Source organism: Agelaius tricolor, unplaced genomic scaffold, assembly GCF_023055355.1.
Source record: "Agelaius tricolor isolate 1412-34295 unplaced genomic scaffold, bAgeTri1.0.p SCAF_66, whole genome shotgun sequence".
Lineage (NCBI taxonomy): Eukaryota > Metazoa > Chordata > Aves > Passeriformes > Icteridae > Agelaius > Agelaius tricolor.
This window is the reverse complement of record NW_027269326.1, coordinates 387,503-407,740: the sequence shown is the minus strand read 5'-3', so window position 1 is coordinate 407,740 and position 20,238 is coordinate 387,503. Positions and strand designations below refer to the sequence as shown.

The following is a 20,238-nucleotide window of genomic DNA, read 5'->3' as shown; positions in this document are numbered from 1 at the left end:
GTGCACATGCAGCGAGGGGCAGGGAGAGCGGGGAGGGGGGACAGCTCTCTCACACCCATCACTCCTTCCTGTGGGTGCCCCCGTGCTGTTTCCCCCTCCAGACGCTGGCCCTTTAAGAGCCGTAATTCGGCGCGGTCCCTTTAAGGCCCGGCCGCCCTCTTTACTGCGGGCCGGAAGCGCGTGGGCACTTCCGGTGCGACCTCTGCCCGCTCCTAAGATGGCGGCGGTTCTCCGGTGCTGACGCCGCCGGTCACTTCCGGCCGGGGAGCGGCCATGGGGCGGCGGGGCCGGCCCGGCCGGGGGCTCCTCGGGGCTCCCTCCCGCCGCCGTCAGGTGAGCGGCTGCCGGGACCGGGACCGGGGCCGGGGCCAGGGCCAGGGCCAGGCCGGGATGAGGCCTGGACCGGGCCAGCCGCGGTGCGGCAGGGCCTGACGGTGGTGGCCCGGCCCGGTGCGGCGCCGGTGCGGGCGGCGGCGGCCGAGCGGGGTCTGGGCAGGTGTGGAGGCGGCGCGGCTGGACGGGAGGGCGGCAGGTGGAGGAGAGGGGCGGCGGACAGGGGCGGCGGACGGGGGGCCCACGTAAAGCGGGGAGGGGGTTGGTGTGAGACCCTTTGGCCTTGGAAGACCCCGGGAGAGAGGCCCGGAGAGTCCCGGGGCGGGCGGGGAAGGGCCCGGAGCCCCCTCGGTGAGACCCCCGGGGCAGCCGGGACAGGGCTTGAATGGGCGCGGGCAGAGGAGCTGGAGGGTCCAGGACCCTCCCCAGGGCAGAGGCCGAAGCCCTCCTCGAGATGGGCAGGGAAGCAGCCGGAGCCCCCCGGAGCTGCAGGGGATACGGGGGCTTGGGGACAGCGGGGACACCGAGCCGCGGGGCTGGGGACGCGTCCGGCCCCGCAGTGACCTTGAGCGGCTCCCGGACCGAGCTGTGCCGCTCTTCTCTATCCCAGAGCTCGGCCGAGCTCTGTGGCCGGGGATCGGAGGCGGGGGTTTCACCCGGGGGTGGGATCGGGGGGCTCCTGCCCCGGCGCGGGGGTGCTGGGGAGGGCAGTGCTGTCCCCAGAGCGCCGCTGCCACATCGCTTACAGAGCCACAGCTGTGCCGGGAGCTGCGGCTGTCAGCGGGGCTGGGGTGAGAGCCAGGACTGCCTCCCTGGAGGGGTTGGATCCCCTCCCACCGCGGGGTGAGTGTGAGGAGCGGATTTAGCTCGTTGAGCTGGATGTGGTGAGCTGGATGTGGTGAGCTGGATGTGGTGAGCTGGATGTGGTGCCTTGGCTCAGCTCGGTGAGCTCGATGTGGTGTCTCAGCTCAGCTCCATGAACTGGATCTGGTGAGCTGCATGTGGGGCCTCAGCTCAGCTCCATGAGCTGGATGTGGTGTCTCAGCTCAGCTCAGTGAGCTGGATGTGCTGGGCTGGATGTGTTGGGCTGGATGTGGTGCCCCAGCCCAGCTCCATGAGCTGATGTGGTGCTGATAACCCCAAGGTCAGGGCTCCATCCCCAAACGACCCATTCACTCCGGAGCTGGCCCCTGCTGGGCCCTGTCCAGCTCAGCCTGTTGTGTGATTCTGTGCCCTTGGAGGTGCCAGGCAGCCTCGGGCTGGCTGCAGATGGTTCCCAGGCTGGTGCTGAGGCATTAGCATGCTGGGCAGGGCACATCCCTGCCCGGGGCACACAAAGCCCTGTCTGTGTTTGCCAGAGAAGTATCTTGAGCTCCAGCTGCAGCAACGAGCAGTTTGGGGACCAGACTGCCAGGGTGGCATTAAAGGACATGAACTGGGGGGGTTTATACTGAATTCTGTGTGTGGGAGAGTGTGGCTGTGCCCAGATGAGAGAGCAGGGACGCCCTGCTTGGATTTCCAGGCAGAAGTTCAAGAAATGCTGTTTTGTGCATGGTGGGAAGGAACCACTGAGGGGTGGTTTTGGCACAGAAGCTGCTCCAGAGTTTAAGGATGTGTGAGCTGTGGTGTGCTTGTACCTTTTGGAGGGCAGGTCAATTCTTAGGAGATGTAGCTGGATTACTTTTATATCAGTCTCCCTAAAATTACTTGAAAGATCATCAAATCTTAATGAGTGTGACGGGATCCCTGAGCAAGGCTGTGGTCCAGATTTCTGGAAGATTAAATGCTCTGAGCAAAAGAAATTATTTTTATGTTGGCAAAGAAAGAATTGCAGCCATGCTGGTCATCCCTGGAGCTGCCAGGATCCCTTCCTTCTTCCACACAGGAGGGACTTTGAGTGCCTCAGAGCAAGGGGTTAAAGTGACTTTGTCTAATTCAGATCCTGAATGAGAGGAGTTATTGGTGGGAGTCCAAAGAAAGTACAGCTGTTTCCTCAAGGAGTTGTGGCTGAAATTCTGAACCCAAAGCACTAGAGCACATAAAACTAAATAAAGATCAAGGGTTGTTTATTATTATTATTGTTGTTGTTGTTGTTGTTTTGTTTTGTTTTCCATATTACAGTGATGAGAATGTTTTTTGCAGGCAGCCCTTCCCTTTCTTTTGTGGGGAGCTCAATTCCATCTCTGAGTGGCAGAGGAATTTGGAGTATGGACTAAACCCTCAGGCTTCACCAGGGAATCATACTGGCTAGAATCTATTTTAATTTTTTAATTGAAACATTAAGCTAGTGGGACTCTTTAACAAGAACCAAGTTGTGTTTTCATAGGTGCTATGCACAGATAATTCCTGTGCAGGAACCTTTGTGTGTCAAATCATGTCAATATTGGCAAACCCAGTAGGGCTGTAATTGTAACTAAAGCAATCCAGGCTGGGGTGTTTGTTGTGCCTTGGCTGGCAGGATGAAGTGTAGCTCTCTTTACAATGGTGAAAAGGTGGGATTTTGGGTGTTTTTAACTCCCCTGTCCACCTGCAGGAGCTGTGGTAGTCTGTAATGCTGTTTGCTCCTGTTCAGCAAATATTCTGTTGGCCAATGGGCAATGAAATGGTCACTTTATGGCACACCCACCTCCGGTCTGCCTTAATTTCATAACTGCAATTTCTTCTCTGTGCCAGAGGTAAACAACTTCCAGTTGTTTTGTTACTGTGTTTCTAACAGAATGTCTCTGGCCTGTGTGAGTTCTTCATCAATTTTGAAGTGTTTAGACATTTCCCTAAGAATCCCAGACTGGTTTGGGTTGGAAGGACCTTAAAGCTCATCTCATCCCACCCCCTGCCATGGGCAGGGGCACCTTCCACTATCCAGGTTTGCTCCAAGCCCTGTCCAGCCTGGCCTTGGACACTGCCAGGGATGGGGCAGCCACAGCTTCTCTGTGCCCACCCTCCCAGAGAACAATTCCTTCCCAATATCCCACCTAACCCTGCTCTTGCTCAGAGGGAAGCCATTCCCCCTGTCCTGTCCTGTCCCCTTGTCCCAAGTCCCTGTCCCTTGGAGCTCCTTTAGGCACTGATCTTGTGGCTTGGTGATGTGAAGTGCCCCCAGATCAGTGTGTGGTGCTGGCTGCCCATCCCTTTGAGTTCTCACTTGCTGAATCTGTTTTCAGATCGAGGTTTTGGCTCCCTTGTTCCTGTTCCTTGCTCTGGCTCTGCTCTCCAGCTGTTCAGCTCATGCCTGAGCACACGCTGCCAGTGCCTGGAATACAGGTTATGATCAGCTGCAGTCAAGCCTTTCCCAAAAGTTCAGCCACCCAAACACCCCATTTTTTTTTTAATTTGATGTGAAAGTAAGTCCTTACTGGTAGCGAACTGGTCCATGTTGTTTTGGGTAATTCTCTGAGCTGTGCTTCTCCTGCTGCCTGGCCCTGTGTGTAGGTTCCCTTAGCCCAAGCTTGGTTAATCGTGAGGCAAGTTAATTTACTAATTACAGCAACTGAAAGTACCAGGAGCCTGCTGGGACCTGGTGATGAGCTGCAGCAATTGGGGCTGGGGGAGGCTGAACCAGCCCCTCCCTCCTCATCCTCCCCATTCCACAGCCAACAGTGGAAGGGGGGTTATCAGACCAGGAGCAGCAGTGGAGTGTTGGAAGGGAGGGTGAACTTTGCTCATGTAGCTGACAAGCAGCTCCACAGAGAGATCCTGGGCTGTGATTTAACCCTTTCTTTTCAGGATCCTGGTCATCAATGTGGAGACTCTACATGGTTGTCTTGCCTTGTTTTCCCATTGTTGTTCTTTTCTTCTCATCGTCCTCCAGCTTTAGGAAGATAAGAATGGAAGTAGCCAAAGAAATGGGTCTAATTCATTGCAGGGAACACAAAAGGACTTGTCACTTTCTTCTTTGTACAGATCCTGGAACTGAAAAGTGATGTCCTGACACCTGGGAGCATGACAGACCTGGAATGACTGGGGAGAAGCTGCTTTGGTTGGCCATCCCTGATCTTGTGTGCCCATCAAAAGGTGTGTGTGCTGCTGGAGTGGTGCTCATCTGCTTCTGAGAGCATGGGAGCTTTGCTTTTCCCCAGAGCAGCCTGGGCTGTGCTGAGAGCTGCTGCTGGAGCTCAGAAAACAGCCACAGTGACGTCTGAAGGTGTCACCATCAGGCACATGGTAGGGCCCTGCCTCTGGAGGTTACAGAAAGTGACATCTGAAGGTGTCACCATCAGGCACATGGTAGGGCCCTGCCTCTGGAGGTTACAGAAAGTGACATCTGAAGGTGTCACCATCAGGCACATGGTAGGGCCCTGCCTCTGGAGGTTACAGCCCCTCTGCTCAGTGCTGTGCAAGGCTTGCTGTGTGTGACTGTGTTCACAGGGGTCCAAGGATGAGGGAAGAGATGAGGATCTGATTCCATGTTTCAGAAGGCTTGATTTATTATTTTATGATATATATTATATTTAAACTATACTAAAAGAAAAGAAGAAAGGATTTCATCAGAAGGCTGGCTAAGAATAGAAAAAGAAGGAATGAATAATAAAGGTTTGTGTCTCGGACAGAGAGTCTGAGCCAGCTGGACTGTGATTGGCCATTAAGTAGAAATAACCACATGAGACCAATCCCAGATGCACCTGTTGCATTCCACAGCAGCAGATAACCATTGGTTACATTCTGTTCCTGAGGCCTCTCAGCTTCTCAGGAGGAAAAATCCTAAGGAAAGGATTTATCAGAAAATATCATGGCTACAGCTGTGTGCTCGAGGAGAGTCCGCCAAGGTTGAGGTGATGTTGGAGGTTGTAGAGCGTGGGGCTTTGTCCTCTACCCAAGGGGTCTCTCATTTCAGGTGCCAGCACTTGCAGTCTGCTTGCTCAAGGCTGGAAAGCTGGGCCTGGATCTGCTCTGTACCTTTGAGGGAGACCTGGACCTGTCCTGCCTGACCCCAGGGGAGCCATGGAGGACAAACGCAACATCCCCATCATCGAGTGGGAGCACCTGGACAAAAGGAAATTCTACGTGTTTGGCATTTGCATGACCATGATGATCCGGGTGAGCGTTTACCCCTTCACGCTCATCCGGACGCGGCTGCAGGTTCAGAAGGGCAAGAGCCTCTACAACGGCACCTTCGATGCCTTTGTGAAAATCCTGCGGACAGAAGGGACGGCGGGGCTGTACCGAGGCTTCCTGGTGAACACCTTCACGCTGATCTCAGGGCAGTGCTACGTCACCACCTACGAGCTGACGCGCAAATACGTCTCGCGCTACAACAACAACAACGCCGTCAAATCCCTGGTGGCCGGAGGCTCGGCCTCCCTGGTGGCCCAGAGCATCACAGTGCCCATCGATGTCGTCTCCCAGCACCTCATGATGCAGAGGAAAGGGGAAAGCATGGGCAGGTTCAAGGTGCAGAACCAAGATGGCAAACGTCTGCTGGTCTTTGGCCAAACCAAGGATATCATTGTACAGATTTTCAAGGCTGACGGTTTGAGAGGTTTCTACCGGGGTTATGTGGCCTCGCTGCTCACTTATATTCCCAACAGTGCGGTCTGGTGGCCCTTCTACCACTTCTATGCTGGTAAGTGAAAGGAGGCTGGAAATGTATCTTATGCCAGGAGCCCCTTGGATGGACTCTTGGCACTGTGGATTCAGCGTGATTTGCTTTCTCTCTGGGGGTGGGAGCAGAATCTGCCCTGAACTAAGGAGCTGCATCTGGGAATTCTGCAGGTGTTGGGTGGGAATTTAACAGAGCAGCAGTATTTCAATGCAGAGCAAGGGGTCTGGGTGCTATAGGACTGCAAACTGGATGGTTCCAAGCAAGTAGGGCTTTATGCATCTGCCTTAACTTTCTCTCCCAGTAATCCCAAGTAGTGCCTTCTCCACAGGAGTGAGGAAGGCAGAGTTTTGGAGCCATCATGTAAGTATAGTTCATCTTTCAGTTCAGGTGAACTCAGCAATCTCATAGATGGCAAAAGGACTTTTAGAGCCACAATTCTCATGGCAGAACCAAACAACAGGCAGAGACAAGGGCTGAATCTCCCCTGGATTTCTGTCAGGTGTTGCTTCAGTTTTGGCAACTTCAAAATTGGCACTGAGTCTTGTGATGGAAAACTGCACTCAGTAGGAAGTTCTTTCTCCCTAGCTCAGTTCTTGTACTCCTTGGGGTGTTTCCAAAGGCTAAAGGTATTGGCCAGCTGAGGTTTATTTCCACCTCTGATGATCCTTTAGATTTCTGCCCTGCAGCTTTGCACATGGTCTTTAGGCATCTGGTTACCTAATTTCTGACAAAAGGTGGTGGTAATGAGCAGTTTGGGTTTTGCTGTGCTGGGCCTAAAGTACATCTTGGAGGATTCTTCAAAACCCAGATGTCTCAAAGGTCCTGTGTGCTTTCCAGAGTTCTGGTAGCTAGAGGAAGCATTGGTTCTGCATCCAGGCTGCATTTAAATGGCAGTGGCAGCTTGGCATGTTGGTCTGTGCTTTGTGGGAGTGTTCCCATCAGTCTCCCTGTCAACTGTTCATAAGACCAAAACCCAGTGTACTAACTGTAAGATTTTCATGCCCAAAGGGCTCAAATGAGAGCATGTAAGAAAAGGCAGTTGATACGGAGAAACCAGAGCTCTCAGCTTCCAGGTGTTTGCTCTTTTCCTGTCTTCTCAGTAGAAATTGAGATGCTGGGAAACATAAACCCCAGCTGTCAATGAATCTGCTCTGGCTGCATTTCCCAATGCTCTGTCCCTGGAGCAGCAGCTGGGGTCACTGAACCCTCCTTGGGTTCAAAGGACGCTGCTGGCCCTGATTCCAGTCAGTGTTCAAAGTCTCAAACAGAGCTGCTTCCATCCCTCCTGCCAGCCAGGCTTCCTCATTGTCCAAAAAATGGGGCTGCTGAACTGTCCAACCTCAGCCAATCCAAGTGTGGGAGATTCAAATCCTGTTGGCCATGGCAGCAGGAGCAGAGTCAGGAGATCTGGGATCAGCACTACACCAGGCTATCTCCTGGACAGCTTTCTGTACAAATCTCTGCACACACCTTCCAGTGGAGCCTTGTCTCAAGGCTTCCTCCACCTTCTAAAGAGGGTGGCTATTTTCATGCCCTCTTTTGGGGGTGTGCAAGCTGATTGTGTCCAGTTTGCCCCATAGGCCTGGGAGGCTGTGGCACAAAGCATGGGGAGTGTCCTGGAGCCAGCAGTGGGATGAGTCCTGCTCCCTGTGCTGTGCCAGCTTTCTGGTTGGTTAGGAAGCACCACTTGGAGATTCTGCAAGAGGAGCTGGCAGGCTGCAAATCAGCTGGAGTTAGTGGGTGGAGTTAAGGAAGTTATAAACTGAAAGTCTGAAACTTTCCTCTCTCTCCTGTTCCCAGAACAGCTTTCGAGTTTGACTCCTAAAGACTGTCCCCACCTCCTTCTGCAGGCGATTTCGGGGCCCCTTGCAGCTGCCACAGCCTCCACTCTCACCAACCCCATGGATGTGGTGAGGGCTCGGGTCCAGGTAAGAGCTCAGCCTGTTTGGCACACAGCAGGGTGGGGTTCAGCCTGGGCTCTCTCATCTCTGTGGTTTCAGGTGAGCTATTTCCCTTCTCTCCCTGGGCCTTTCATCCTGGGAAGCAGCTGCTTAATCAGCCCTCAGCATTAGCAAGAGGAGCCCGGGCTGGCAGTGCCAGCCTGGCCTGCTCAGACAGGCTTTCCCTTCAGAAAGGGAGAGGTGCTTCCTGCTGCCTTCTTAGGACTTGGTGCTTTTTTTGCTGCCCTCCTCAGGGACTTCTGGAGACCAGATCAAGGCTGTTGGACTGGCTGATCTGTTGTCTCCAGAGTGTTCAGCTGCAGCAGAGCCCCAGAGCAGCTCAGCATGGAGCCTGGCAGCTCTGTCAATGTTTGTTCTGGCATTGCAGGTGGAAGGCAAGAGCTCCATCATTCTCACCTTCAAACAGCTCATTGCAGAGGAAGGTCCCTGGGGGCTGACTAAAGGCCTCTCTGCCCGCATCATTTCGGCCACTCCTTCCACCATCGTCATCGTGGTGGGCTATGAAACGCTGAAGAAGCTGAGCCTGCGCCCAGAGCTGGTGGACTCAAGGCACTGGTAGAGGCAGCTGGGGGAAGGAAGAACCTTCCTGTGAACTCTCTGAGTTTGGACTCTTGCAGGGGAGAGCCTGGGATGCGACGCAGCTGCTGCGCCTTGGTCTCTGGCTGCTTTCACAGCACAAGGCAGTTGCAAAAGCAGCTGCACTTCACCTCTTTAGATCTGAGTGTCATGCAATGGTCTGCTGCTGGTTTTGCTTCAACTGTGACCTTTGGCAGTGCTCTTTGCCTGGAACAGTCCATTCCAGGTGTGTGAATGCATCCTGGCAAGTTAGAAATTCCTTTTTTTTTTTTTTTTAATTAAAGACTTACTGGCTTAAGCAAAAAGCCAGTTTATTCTCTTTAAATTATTTTCATCTTTGCCAAACTTCCAAGGAGTCTCACAGCCTGCAGCAGGACCCTCTGCTGGGATGTCTCTAGTGGCAGTTTGTGCTGTGGGAAGCTGGAAGCAGAAAATAGACAAGTGACTTTCTCCAATTACCTGCTTTTATTTCTAGAAGATGTGAGACAAAGAGTAACCTGGAACCACTTCAGACCTGATTTCCTGCGTTTTGAATAGATCTACATACTTGTTTTGTATATTCTTGGAAAATGTTCCCTGTCTCTCATCCTCCAAACAGCAAGCTGGCTGATAGCAAGTGGGGAAGCTGAGCTGGCTGTTTGGAATTAGCTGATGGCAGTTTTGACACCTAACCTGTGTTTTTAATCTGTTGTAATTTAATTTTATTTTTTTTTATTTTAGGGAAGCTTATTCTGATTTCTGGGGTACTGAATGGTTGTCCTGTGGCCTCGTTCAGTGTGTCAATCCTGCATGTTCAGAGTGGCTGTGGCCACTTCCCACCTTAGTTAGTTTAAGCCCAGAAATGCAGTTTGGAAGTGTTTGATCGTGGTGCTGCCAGCAGCTGGATGAGAACTGAATGGGCTTTGAGCTACAATTAGATGGGACGTGGGGAAGGAAAAACCTTGTGCTGGCTTTTGATCCAGTTCAAACCTGACAGGCGTGTTTATATTGAATAAGAAGTGATGGTTCACTTCATCAGTTTAAATTCTGCTCTTCCAGTTTGGGAAGGGCAAGGATAATGTTTTGCACAATTGCTGGATCAGAAGCCTGAGCTATGGTCTGTGTATTTTACCAGGTGAAAACTTCAGGGGGATGAAACCAGAGGCTGCTTTTTGGGGAGGGGAGGGAGGGGGTTGTTTGACTGCACTCTGCTGCTCTTGGTGGTTGAGATTTGCCTTTCATGCTGCCAGCCCACACGTGGTGCTTACCTGGGGGGGTTTGGGGTGCACCTCCACACAACAGAGTGCACCACCTCCATTCCCCTTCTGCCATAACCAGGAATTTTGGTTGAGGTGTTGATCCTGCTGACCCATGGCTGTTGCTGGGCTCCACTTTGCTGTCTCTTTCCGAGGGGATTCACCAAGTGTGGCTCTGCCCTTCACCCCAGTGTTGTCCTTGCCCAGCTGGAGATGGAGAGTGCTGAAGCTGCTGCTGAGGTGGGAGAGGCTTCTCTGCTAAGGCAGATTCTAAGGTGCAGTGCTGTGATGGGGCTGTGGGTGAGAGCCCTCTTCATCCCAGTTTTGTTTCCTGCAGTGCTCAGAAAGGCACTGGATGCTGGAGCCACTGGTGGAGTTGTTGGAGCAGCACCTTCTGCACCCGCTCCACTCACCTGTTTGTTGTTTAAAGGTTGACACCAGTCGGCTCTTGCTCTAATAATAGATTCTGCTCTCAAAAGCAGAACAACAGCACCCCAAACCACAAAGCAGCAGGATGTTAACACTGATATTAACAGGAACAAAACCGATCCACCTCTGCCAGGTGCAGTGTGCAGAACAGAGGGGCGGCAGCACCAGTGTGGGGAGACACTGTCAAACTTAATGTTCCTCTCGTAACCAGCAACGTTCTTGACAACTAATAAAACTTGAGAGACCTTCAGTTTGGTGCCTGCGTTTAAAAGCACATGACTCTCCACGCGTGGGGAGGCTGCTGCTTTTTGTCGTGCCACAGGAAGGGTTTCACCCTTAGCCTTTGGACTAGGAGAGGGACGTGAGCTGCCTGAGAGCTCAGCGGCTGAGCGAGAACCGGCTGGAGCACGTGGAATGCCTGCAAGCAGCTGTGACCCAGAGCCGCGGGCTGGCTCCTGCTTGCCTGTTCCATGGGAAATGTCGCTTTTTTTATTCTCTAACCGAGCTGAACTTTGTTTCTTTTCTCCTTGAACTCTTCAGGCTTGACCGCTTTATTTCACTCAAAGTCGCTGGGGGGCAGGGCGAGCACTGGGAAGAGAAGGACGGTTTGGTCACGCTGCTTCGCTTCGGGGCCGGGCGCAGCCCCGCTCCGGGAGGCGGCAGTTTCTGACCGCGGTGTTTTTGTCGCGGTTTGGTTCGGACCGGGTACAGCCCCGCTCCGGGAGGCGGCAGTTTCTGACCGCGGTGTTTTTGTCGCGGTTTGGTTCGGACCGGGAACGGCCGCGCCCTTCCCGCGCTCCGTTCCCGCGCGCTTCCCGCGCTCCATTCCCGCGCGTTTTTCCCGCGCGCTTCCCGCGCTCCGTTCCCGCGCTGGCGGCCGTTGTGGGCGGGGCCCGGCGCCCCGGCCAATGGGCGGCGGCAGCGGCGGCGGCGCGCGCCGGGCCATGGCGGCGGCGGGCGGCGATGGCGGCGCGGGCGGGGCTGAGGACGGCGGGGCCGATGGCGGGGACGGCCCGGAACCGACGGCGGCCCCGGGGCGCGCCCAGGTGTTCAGCACCGTGGTGGACACGTTCCTGGAGAAACTGGTGGCCGCGGGGAGGTGAGGCGGGAGCGGGGTCGTGCGGGGCGGGGAGGGAGCCCTGAGCCCGGTGCCAACCGTGCCGTGACCCTGGGCACACCGGAGCCCCGGGAGCAGCCGGCTCTGAGCCTGGCCCTGACCCTGAGCCCACCGGACCCCCGAGAACAGCCCCGGATCCGGCTCTGGGCCTGACCCGACCCGGCCCCACCGTGCCCTCGGTGCCAATCGTGCCGTGACCCTGGGCACACCGGAGCCCCGGGAGCAGCCCCGGACCCGGCTCTGGGCCTGGCCCTGACTCCATCCCAGCCGTGCTCACCGGATCCCCGGTAACACCACCGGACCCGGCTCTGAGCCTGGCCCTGACCCGACCCCACCATGACCCCAGTCCCAACCGTGCCGTGACCCCAGTGCTAACCTGGCTCCGGTCCTGATCCTGCCTCCTTGCAGCTACCAGAGGTTTGTCAGCTGCTACCGCTGCTTCTACAAGCTGCAGCCGCAGCTGACCAGGAGCATCTACGATCAGTTCATCTCCCAGCTCCAGACATCCATAAAGGTGAGCAGGGGAGCCACCCGGGGGTCTGAGGGGCTGCAGAGGGGTTTGGAGTGTCCAAAAGGGGGTTCAAAGCCCAGTGGAAAAGTGCTGAACAGGTTGATATTAAGGGCAGCAAATATATTTCCTAAATGTAAAGCAGAAAGTTGAGGCTGCTCTCCAGAGTTCTGCCTTCCCTAGAAAAATGTGTAGGATTGTTCAGGAAAACACCACTGGGAGTTTGGAGTCCAGGCATTTCCCCAGCACTGCCAAGGCCACCCCTAAACCATGTCCCTGAGTGCCACATCCACACATTTGTTAAATACCCCTAGGAATTGTGATTCCCAGGGTGTTCATCATCCAGGATTCCAGCTTTTCATCCAGGACGAAGCCAGAAACACTTTGGATAAGGGATGCAGTGACAGGACAAGGGGAATGGCTTCCCCCTGCCAGAGGGCAGGGTTAGATGGGATTTTGGGAAGGAATTCTTCCCTGTGAGGGTGGGGAGGCCCTGGCACAGGTGCCCAGAATTTAAGGCCAGGTTGGACAGGGTTTGGAGCAAGCTGGGATAGTGGAAGGTGGAACGAGATGTGCTTTTTAAGGTCCCTTTGAACCCAAACAATTCCCTGATTCCATGACCAGCAAAGCATCACAAGCAGAGTGGTGCCCGTGTTTGTTCACCTCGTGTCCCTTCCTCCACAGGAGGAGATCCAGGAGGTGAAAGATGAAGGGAATCTGGAGGCACTCTTCAGTTTGCTGGATAAGATCGTGGAGGAGGCGAAGGACCGGGAGGAGCCAGCGTGGTATGGAGGGCCAGGGGTGGGGGTGCTGCTCCCCCAAGGGCACCGGGCACTTCCTGGGCTGTGTTTGGGTGTCCTGCTGGCCTCGTGCTGCAAGGAAGGGTCTGAAAGGTGCTGTGTCTTTACAGCAGTGTCTCTGGGCCTAAAACACACAGAAATCACTTTAATCTGTGCTTCTCTGGGTCCAGGATCCATTTCCACTCACTTCCTTAGTGCAGGGAGGTCAGTGCCACTGAGCTGGGGGGACAATCCCGAGGGCTGATGGGGTTTGGGCACAGCACCTGTCCAACAGCAGAGTCCCCCTGTGTGCCCTTTGTGTCCCTGGCTCAGGGCCTCAGCAGACACTGGAGAGGCTGGGGATTGTGACCAGAAACACAGAAGTTTGTGTGTCTGTGCTGAGGGGGTGAGGACATCCTGCCTGTTCCAAGCACCCACTTAGGGCCAGGCTTGGGGAAGAGCTCCCTGTGCCCTCCAGTGGGGCTCTGGCTGTGCTGGGTTCCCTTTGCCAGATCCCTGATCCCAGCTGGCAGCAGCTCAGCAGCTGTGTGGGACCAGTGCTGGGCAGTATCTGTGGCCAGGGTTTGTGTACAAATCACAAATGGCATGGGACTGCTGCTTGAGCTGTTTTATTTTCCAGCATCAGTCTCATTACATGATTATCACAGTGGGAAATGCCAGCAGCTCACGTCCCAGGCAGCAGACAAAGAACTCAATGTTAAATCTCACTTTAAAAGTTTTCTGGCCAATCACACAAAGCAAAAGCACATTGACAGTAGTTCTATCCAACCACTATAAGCACCTTTGGTTGAACAATGTTTGCTTATTTCAAATACAATACCTGCTTGTAAGCCTTAAAACATAATGCACACAGCTCCATTATTAAGCTTAGAACTTCCTAATATCTCAGTAGATAAACTTTTCTTTAGCTTAGGGAGCTATTCTAGACAAGTGGAAGATGCTTGTGAATCTGCTCTGGCCCTTAGAGCAGATCTGTTCAAGGAGGAAACTCCAGCTCATCCTGATTGTTGGGATAGGAGCAGTGCCTTGCTTTACCCCAGGCCAGGGAGGATATGCTGAGCCCCCTCAGAAGGCCAGGCCTGCTGCAGGACACTCAGTGCCACCTCCCCAAGGCTGCTCCCACACTCTGGAGCCTCCCAGGTTTACAAAAGTACAGGTGCAATGGTCTGTTAATGTGACAGAGTTCACAGGGGTCTCAGGTTGAGGGAAGAGAGGAGGAGGATCTGACTCCATGTTTCAGAAGGCTTGATTTATTATTTTATGATATAGATTATATTAAAACTATACTAAAAGAATAGAAGAAAGGATTTCATCAGAAGGCTGGCTAAGAATAGAATAGAAAGGAATGATAACAAAGGTTTGTGGCTTGGGCTCTCTGTTCGAGCCAGCTGGACTGTGATTGACCATTAATTAGAAACAACCACATGAGACCAATCCCATATCCACCTGTTGCATTCCACAGCAGCAGATAACCATTGGTTACATTTTGTTCCTGAGGCCTCCCAGCTTCTCAGGAGGAAAAATCCTCAGGAAAGGATTTTCCATAAAAGATGCCTGCGACATGTTAATACCCAGACCATTCTTCTATTCATCCTTACTTCCTCCTTCTCACGTAACTTTCCTGCTGACCAATCTCATGGCTACTGCTTAGCTCTAATGACACTTGTGCTGTCTCTGGGGACTGATTTTGCAGCTGTCCCAGCCCCTGTGATGCTGATTCCCAGGGCAGGCTGTGTGCTGTGTGATGTGTGTTGTGTGCTGTGTTGCTGTGTGTGCTGGGTGCTGTGGTGCTGTGTTCTGGGTGCTGTGTGCTGTGTGTTCTGGGTGCTGTGTGCTGTGTGCTATATGCTGGGTGCTGTGTTGCTGTGTGTTGAGTGCTGTGTTCTGTGTGCTGTGTGTTGTGTGCTCTGTTGCTCTGTTGCTGTGTGTTGGATGCTGTGTGCTGTGTTCTGTGTTCTGTGTGCTGTGTTGCTGGGTGCTGTGTTCTGTGTGCTATATGCTGGGTGCTGTGTTCTGGGTGCTGTGTGTTGTGTGCTGGGTGCCGTGTGCTGTGTTCTGTGTTCTGTGTTGCTCTGTTGCTGTGTGCTATATGCTGGGTGCTGTGTTGCTGTGTGTTGAGTGCTGTGTTCTGTGTGCTGTGTGTTGTGTGCTCTGTTGCTCTGTTGCTGTGTGCTGTGTTCTGTGTGCTGTGTTCTGTGTTCTGTGTGCTGTGTTGCTGGGTGCTGTGTTCTGTGTGCTATATGCTGGGTGCTGTGTTCCGGGTGCTGTGTTCTGTGTGCTGTGTTCTGTGTGCTCTGTTGCTCTGTTGCTCTGTTGCTGTGTGTTGTGTGCTGTGTTCTGTGTTGCTCTGTTGCTGTGTTGGGTGCTGTGTTCTGTGTGTTGTGTTCTGGGTGCTCTGTTGCTGTGTGTTGGGTGCTGTGTTCTGTGTGCTGTGTGCTATATGCTGTGTGCTGTGTTCTGTGTTTCTGTGTTGCTCTGTTGCTGTTTTTCCGTTGCAGGCGGCCCAGCGGGGTCCCGGCGCAGGACGTGCGCAGCGCCCTGGTGCCGTTCCTGCTGCGGCACCGCTCCCACCTGCGCCGGGCGCTGCACGAGCGGCAGCACAGGAGCAGCAGCCTGGCCCAGGATGTGCTCACGGGGAGGGACAGCATTGCAGAGCTGCAGCAGAGGATCCAGGCGCGCCAGCAGGCCTGGCAGGTAAAACACGGCAGAGAAACCCAAACCGGAGCAAACCGAACCAAACCCGATCTCAACCAACCCAACCCAAACCAATCTAAACCAACCCAACCCAACCCAAACCAGACCAAACAAACCAAACCCAACACAAACCAAACTAACCAACCCAAACCAGACCAACCCAAACCAAACCCAATCTAAACCAGACCAAACCAAACCAACCCAACCCAAACCAGACCAACCAACCCAATCCAAACAAGACCAACCCAACCCAAGCCAGACCAAACCAAACCAAACAAACCCAACCCAAACCAGACCAAACCAACCCAACCCAGACCAACCCAAACCAAACAAACCAAACCAGACCAACCAACCCAATCCAAACAAGACCAACCCAACCCAAGCCAGACCAAACCAAACCAAACAAACCCAACCCAAACCAGACCAGACCAACCCAATCCAAACCAAACCAATCCAAACCAAACCAACCCAATCTAAATCAGACCAAACTAATCCAACCAAACCAGACCAACCCAACCCAAGCCAGACCAAACCAATCCAACCAAACCAGACCAACCCAACCTAACCCAAACCAACTCAACCCAAACCGGACCAAACCAAACCAAACCAAACAAACCCAAACCAGACCAGACCACCCCATCCAACCCAAACCAGACTAACCCAATCCAAATCAAACCAACCCAGACCAAACCAACCCAATCTAAACCAGACCGAACCAATCCAACCAAACCAGACCCACCCAAACCAAACCAGACCAACCCAAACCAAACCAGACCAACCAACCCAACCCAATCCAAACCAACTCAACCCAATCCAAACCAACTCAACCCAAACCAAACCACCCCAACCCAAACCAGCCCAACCCAGCCCAACCTCCTCGCAGCACCTGCTGCAGTGGGGCCTGGAATGTCTTTCAAACCCCCCACTTCCCCAGGACCTCCCAGCAGCCAAGTCCTGCTGCAACTTTAGTTTGGACATTGGGGGCCTCAGGTGCTTTTCCTGTGCAGTGGGTGGGGTGTGGAGTGGTCCCAGGGGAGGTGAGGGGGTGTTCTGTGCCTGCAGGGGACAGCAGTGTGTGCCACACGTTCCACCCTGAGGAGTGTGGCAGGGTGGGAGAAGCATCGTGCTGAGCTCTGTGGGTTGTGTTCCCTCCAGGCAATCACTAAGGAGCAACGAGAGCTCATCATGACACTCCAGGAGCCCCAGTGATGTCCCACAGGCTCTGCTGAGGCTGTTCATCATCCCAGAGCACTGATGGGACAAGGTGTGTGCAGAGCCCAAACTGAGAATCACCCCATCAGGCCACTGGAGACTGCAGAGGGACTGAAACAGCTGCTGGACTGGCATGGGTTGATTAAAAAAAAAAAGAAAAGAAAAGAAACAAAAAAAACCCACTGGGATCTTTGGAAATGAATGGCAATTCCCTGTTTCCTGCTCAGCTAGACAGAGGAGTGCCACAAAGTGTGTCTGTGCTCTCCTCTGCTCCATTCAGTGCTGGGACAGGCCTGATTCCAGTTTCCAAACCACATTTGGGGGTTTGTAGCTGTTTTAGGTGTATGTTACACAAAATGCAGTGCCTTAAGCCCCAGGCAGGCTGTGCCCAGGCCTGAGGAGCCCACAAGTGGGTCACAGCCAAGGCTCCTGCCTTTGCTGGCAGGTTCATTCAGTCTGTCTGTGTTCACTGCCCTTGCAGATGTGGCAGCAGCTGCTGCCCCAAGTTCCTCGTTCCAATTCATTCTGTTCTCTTCTAAAGTTATTTTCTAGCCCCGGTCCCCTCCCAGCAGCCTGAGATATCCAGGGATCTGTGCAGAGGTTGGAACAGCCCTGCCTCCACTTTGTGGGTTTGTAGCACAGGGTTTTCGTGTTTTTCCTGTGGAACCTTCCGGAGCCAGGCTGGTTTTCCCCACCCAGAGTTGTCTGTTCTGCCTCGTCTGTTTGTGGGCTGGGGAAGCCAAGGGATCTCCCTGGCACAGCCCCATCTGTGAGCGTTCCTCCAGCATGGCCAGGCTGTCCTGGGGCTGGGCAGGGAGGGAGGAGAGTCCCCCTGCACCTGCTGAGGGCTGGGAGAGGTTCTGAGGGCACAGCTCCGAGGTTTCTGCCCTGTGCCCATCTGGGGAGGGGCAGTGGCTGCTCCACCACACCCCAACCTCTGTCAGCAATTAGAGCTGCACAGTGGCTGCAGCATTTCCCCTCTGCCTCCCCTCACTGTGCTGGAATCTCATCAATAAACTGGGGCTGGTTGTTCCCAGCTTGGCTCCTGCTGTGCTCTTGGCCCACGTACTCTGTATTTTATGGCTTTGTCTGACAAAGGCTTTGCCTCAGCAGCTCTGTCTGCCCTCCAGTTCCGCTTCCCAAGACAGGGCTGGGATTTACAGGATCAAAAAAAAAAAAAACTGGTCAGGATGTGAAAGAGAAATGTTACTCAGGAGCTCTGCCCTGCAGCCTCTGCCCGTGGCAGGAGGAGCTGTGCAGAGACCAAGGCCGTGGGCACCTGCCCACTGTGACTGTGGTCACAAGGGTTTTCAGGATGAAGAAGAGACGAGAATGTTGACTCCATGATCAGAAGGCTTGATTTATTATTTTATGATATATGTTACATTAAGACTATACTAAAAGCAATAGAAAGGAAAAGGTTTCTTCAGCAGCTAGCTAAGCTAAGAATAGAAAAGAATGAATAACAAAGATCTGTGTCTCAGACAGAGCAAGAGCCAGCTCTGCCATGAGTGGTCAAGAAATCCAAACACCCACCGGAGACCAATCCCAGGTCTACCTGTTGCATTCCACAGCAGCAGATAACCATTGTTTACTTTGGTTCTTGAAACTGCAACTTCTCACAAGGAAAAATCTTAAGAAAGGATTTTTCATGAAAGATGTCTGCGACAGCCCACCCTCCCCCAGGGACACATTGCCCAAAAGCAGCAGCTGCTGCTCCCCCAAAACTGGGCCAGCAGCTTCCCTTTGGCCCTGCACGGGCAGGGAACCCCGAGGTTTTGGCAGGAAAGTGTCCCTGTGTCCCAGCAGACGATTCTGGGATGCAGCAGTGGGAGAGGAGCCCCCAGTGCCCCCTCACCCATCCCATGGGGACTGGGCACTGCCAGGCTGGCAGGGCTGGGCCCACCAGCAAATCCCCCCTGGCCTGGGGCCGCTTCTCCCTCCCTTTGTGGGCTCTGGCTGGGCACAGGGGACCAAGTTCATCCCAAACCACAATTGCCACCTCTGCCAGCAGCTCCGGCCATGGCGGATGTGCTGGAAATAACCCTGGGGAGGCCAGGCCCCCCCTTGCCCAGGCCACAGGACCCTATAAAGACACCCAGGGAGCCAGGGCTGTGCTCAGCCCAGCACAGGGAGGCACCATGAAGTCCCTGCTCCTGCTGACCCTCCTGGCCCTGCTCACCCTCAGCCTCTGCCGCAGAGGTACGGGGGAGTGAGGGCTGGTGGGGGCACTGGGGGTGATTCTGTGCCATGGGGGTGATTCTGGGCACTGGGGGTGATTCTGTGGAACTGGGGCTGATTCTGTGCCATGGGGGTGATTCTGTGGAACTGGGGCTGATTCTGGGCACTGGGGGTGATTCTGTGGACACTGGGGGTGATTTTGTGGAACTGGGGGTGATTCTGTGGGCACTGGGGGTGATTCTGTGCCATGGGGGTGATTCTGTGGAACTGGGGATGATTCTGTGCCATGGGGGTGATTCTGTGGAACTGGGGCTGATTCTGTGGAACTGGGGGTGATTTTGTGGGCACTGGGGGTGATTTTGTGCCATGGGGGTGATTCTGTGGGCACTGGGGGTGATTCTGTGGACACTGGGGGTGATTCTGTGGAACTGGGGCTGATTCTGTGTCCTGGGGGTGATTCTGTGTAACTGGGGGTGATTCTGTGGGCACTGAGGGTGATTTTGTGGGCACTGGGGGTGATTCTGTGCCATGGGGGTGATTCCGTGGGCACTGAGGGTGATTCTGTGTCTTGCAGGTGATTTTGTGGGCACTGGGGATGATTCTGTGCCATGGGGGTGATTCTGTGGACACTGGGGGTGATTCTGTGTCCTGGGGGTGATTCTGTACCCTGAGGGTGATTCTGTGCCCACTGGGGGTGATTCTGTACCCTGAGGGTGATTCCGTACTCTGAGGGTGATTCTGTGTCCTGAGGGTGATTCTGTGCCCTGGGAAGGGCTCTGGAGGGAGCAAAGGGACTGGGGAAACTCTGCTGAGCTTAGGGGCAGGGGGCACGGGGCTGCAATGGGGAGACAGGGACCGGGACATCCTTCAGCAGATTAGGGGGCCTCGGGGAGGGATGGGAGCTCCAAAAGGAGCGGGATCAGAGCAGAGCAGGATGGAAGAGCGGGACCCCCCCTCTGAGGCCCCCCCCCCCCCTCCGGACCCCCCCTCTGAGCCCACCCCCCCTCCGGACCCCCCCTCCGAGCCCACCCCCCCCTCCGGACCCCCCCTCTGAGCCCACCCCCCTCTCCGGACCCCCCCTCTGAGCCCACCCCTCTCCGTGTCACCCGCAGCTGCCGGTGGCTCTGCCGGCACCAAGGACTCGCTCGGTTCCGCAGGTGAGTGACCCGGCCCCACTGCCCTGGGGACAGGGACAGGGACAGGGACAGGGGATGGGACCCCCCTGACCCCCCTGTCCCCGCAGCCTTTGTCTCCAGACGCGCCAGCGCCGAGCTGGTGCAGAGGCAGAAGCGCAATCCCGGCTATGGCAGGTGAGCATGGCGGGCTCCGGGTGGGGGAGATTTGCCGGCCCAGGACCCCCCACACCCCCTGGGTGCCCCCTTTGTCCCCAGCAGCGGCCCTGGAGCCCCGCCGGACCCGCTGGAGGCCAAGCGCGAGGTGTGCGAGCTCAACCCCGACTGTGACGAGCTGGCGGATCAGATCGGGCTGCAGGAAGCCTATCGGCGCTACTATGGGCTGGTGTAAGCCCAGCCCTGCTCGGGGAGGGGGCTGAGCTCCAGAAACCCCCCCCCGCCAGCCCCTTCCCCTCTGCACCTGCACCCTCCCACCCTTTCTGTTCGCCCTGGAAAGAAATAAATGCAAACGTGGAGCCAG

The 20,238-nt window shown here is 54.8% G+C and overlaps 3 protein-coding genes across 8 annotated transcripts; all 3 read left to right on the top strand.

Moving 5' to 3' along the window:
* Nucleotides 1–174: 174 nt before the first annotated feature.
* On the top strand, nt 175–10,323 carry SLC25A44 (solute carrier family 25 member 44). 2 transcript variants are annotated; one of them, XM_071456971.1, is made up of 5 exons: nt 175–333; nt 4,234–4,344; nt 5,165–5,893; nt 7,673–7,800; nt 8,201–10,323. In XM_071456971.1, exons 3-5 carry the CDS (start codon nt 5,272–5,274, stop codon nt 8,390–8,392), a joined length of 942 nt encoding a protein of 313 aa, XP_071313072.1. In that variant the 5' UTR covers nt 175–333; nt 4,234–4,344; nt 5,165–5,271; the 3' UTR covers nt 8,393–10,323. The 2 variants fall into 2 exon arrangements, with proteins under 2 accessions (XP_071313072.1, XP_071313073.1); XM_071456972.1 differs by lacking the exon at nt 175–333 and adding an exon at nt 356–496.
* Nucleotides 10,324–10,468: 145 nt separating this feature from the next.
* PMF1 (polyamine modulated factor 1) lies at nt 10,469–18,541 on the top strand. 4 transcript variants are annotated; one of them, XR_011684411.1, is made up of 6 exons: nt 10,469–11,172; nt 11,599–11,704; nt 12,383–12,483; nt 14,997–15,192; nt 16,348–16,456; nt 18,419–18,541. XR_011684411.1 is itself a non-coding variant. In XM_071456975.1 (5 exons), the coding sequence occupies exons 1-5, from the start codon at nt 10,982–10,984 to the stop codon at nt 16,399–16,401; spliced, it is 648 nt and encodes a 215-aa protein (XP_071313076.1). In that variant the 5' UTR covers nt 10,469–10,981; the 3' UTR covers nt 16,402–17,440. The 4 variants fall into 4 exon arrangements, 3 of the variants coding, with proteins under 3 accessions (XP_071313076.1, XP_071313077.1, XP_071313074.1); XM_071456975.1 differs by lacking the exon at nt 18,419–18,541 and having other exon boundaries at nt 16,348–17,440; XM_071456976.1 differs by lacking the exons at nt 14,997–15,192; nt 16,348–16,456; nt 18,419–18,541 and adding an exon at nt 13,996–14,989.
* Nucleotides 18,472–20,238, top strand: BGLAP (bone gamma-carboxyglutamate protein). 2 transcript variants are annotated; one of them, XM_071456978.1, is made up of 4 exons: nt 18,472–18,606; nt 19,698–19,742; nt 19,829–19,895; nt 19,980–20,238. In XM_071456978.1, the coding sequence occupies exons 1-4, from the start codon at nt 18,546–18,548 to the stop codon at nt 20,107–20,109; spliced, it is 303 nt and encodes a 100-aa protein (XP_071313079.1). In that variant the 5' UTR covers nt 18,472–18,545; the 3' UTR covers nt 20,110–20,238. The 2 variants fall into 2 exon arrangements, with proteins under 2 accessions (XP_071313079.1, XP_071313078.1); XM_071456977.1 differs by having other exon boundaries at nt 19,977–20,238.

What these genes read in the sequence shown, in the direction of transcription:
- PMF1 (XM_071456973.1), top strand. Translation starts at nt 10,982, where the DNA reads ATGGGCGGCGGCAGCGGCGGCGGCGCGCGCCGGGCCATGGCGGCGGCG. An exon ending in AAACTGGTGGCCGCGGGGAG is followed by an intron (nt 11,173 to 11,598) that starts GTGAGGCGGGAG and finishes GCCTCCTTGCAG; the next exon opens with CTACCAGAGGTTTGTCAGCT. An exon ending in AGCTCCAGACATCCATAAAG is followed by an intron (nt 11,705 to 12,382) that starts GTGAGCAGGGGA and finishes CTTCCTCCACAG; the next exon opens with GAGGAGATCCAGGAGGTGAA.
- SLC25A44 (XM_071456971.1), top strand. Translation starts at nt 5,272, where the DNA reads ATGGAGGACAAACGCAACATCCCCATCATCGAGTGGGAGCACCTGGAC. An exon ending in CTTCTACCACTTCTATGCTG is followed by an intron (nt 5,894 to 7,672) that starts GTAAGTGAAAGG and finishes TCCTGTTCCCAG; the next exon opens with AACAGCTTTCGAGTTTGACT. An exon ending in TGGTGAGGGCTCGGGTCCAG is followed by an intron (nt 7,801 to 8,200) that starts GTAAGAGCTCAG and finishes CTGGCATTGCAG; the next exon opens with GTGGAAGGCAAGAGCTCCAT.
- BGLAP (XM_071456977.1), top strand. Translation starts at nt 18,546, where the DNA reads ATGAAGTCCCTGCTCCTGCTGACCCTCCTGGCCCTGCTCACCCTCAGC. An exon ending in CCTCAGCCTCTGCCGCAGAG is followed by an intron (nt 18,607 to 19,697) that starts GTACGGGGGAGT and finishes TGTCACCCGCAG; the next exon opens with CTGCCGGTGGCTCTGCCGGC. An exon ending in CGCAATCCCGGCTATGGCAG is followed by an intron (nt 19,896 to 19,976) that starts GTGAGCATGGCG and finishes CTTTGTCCCCAG; the next exon opens with CAGCGGCCCTGGAGCCCCGC.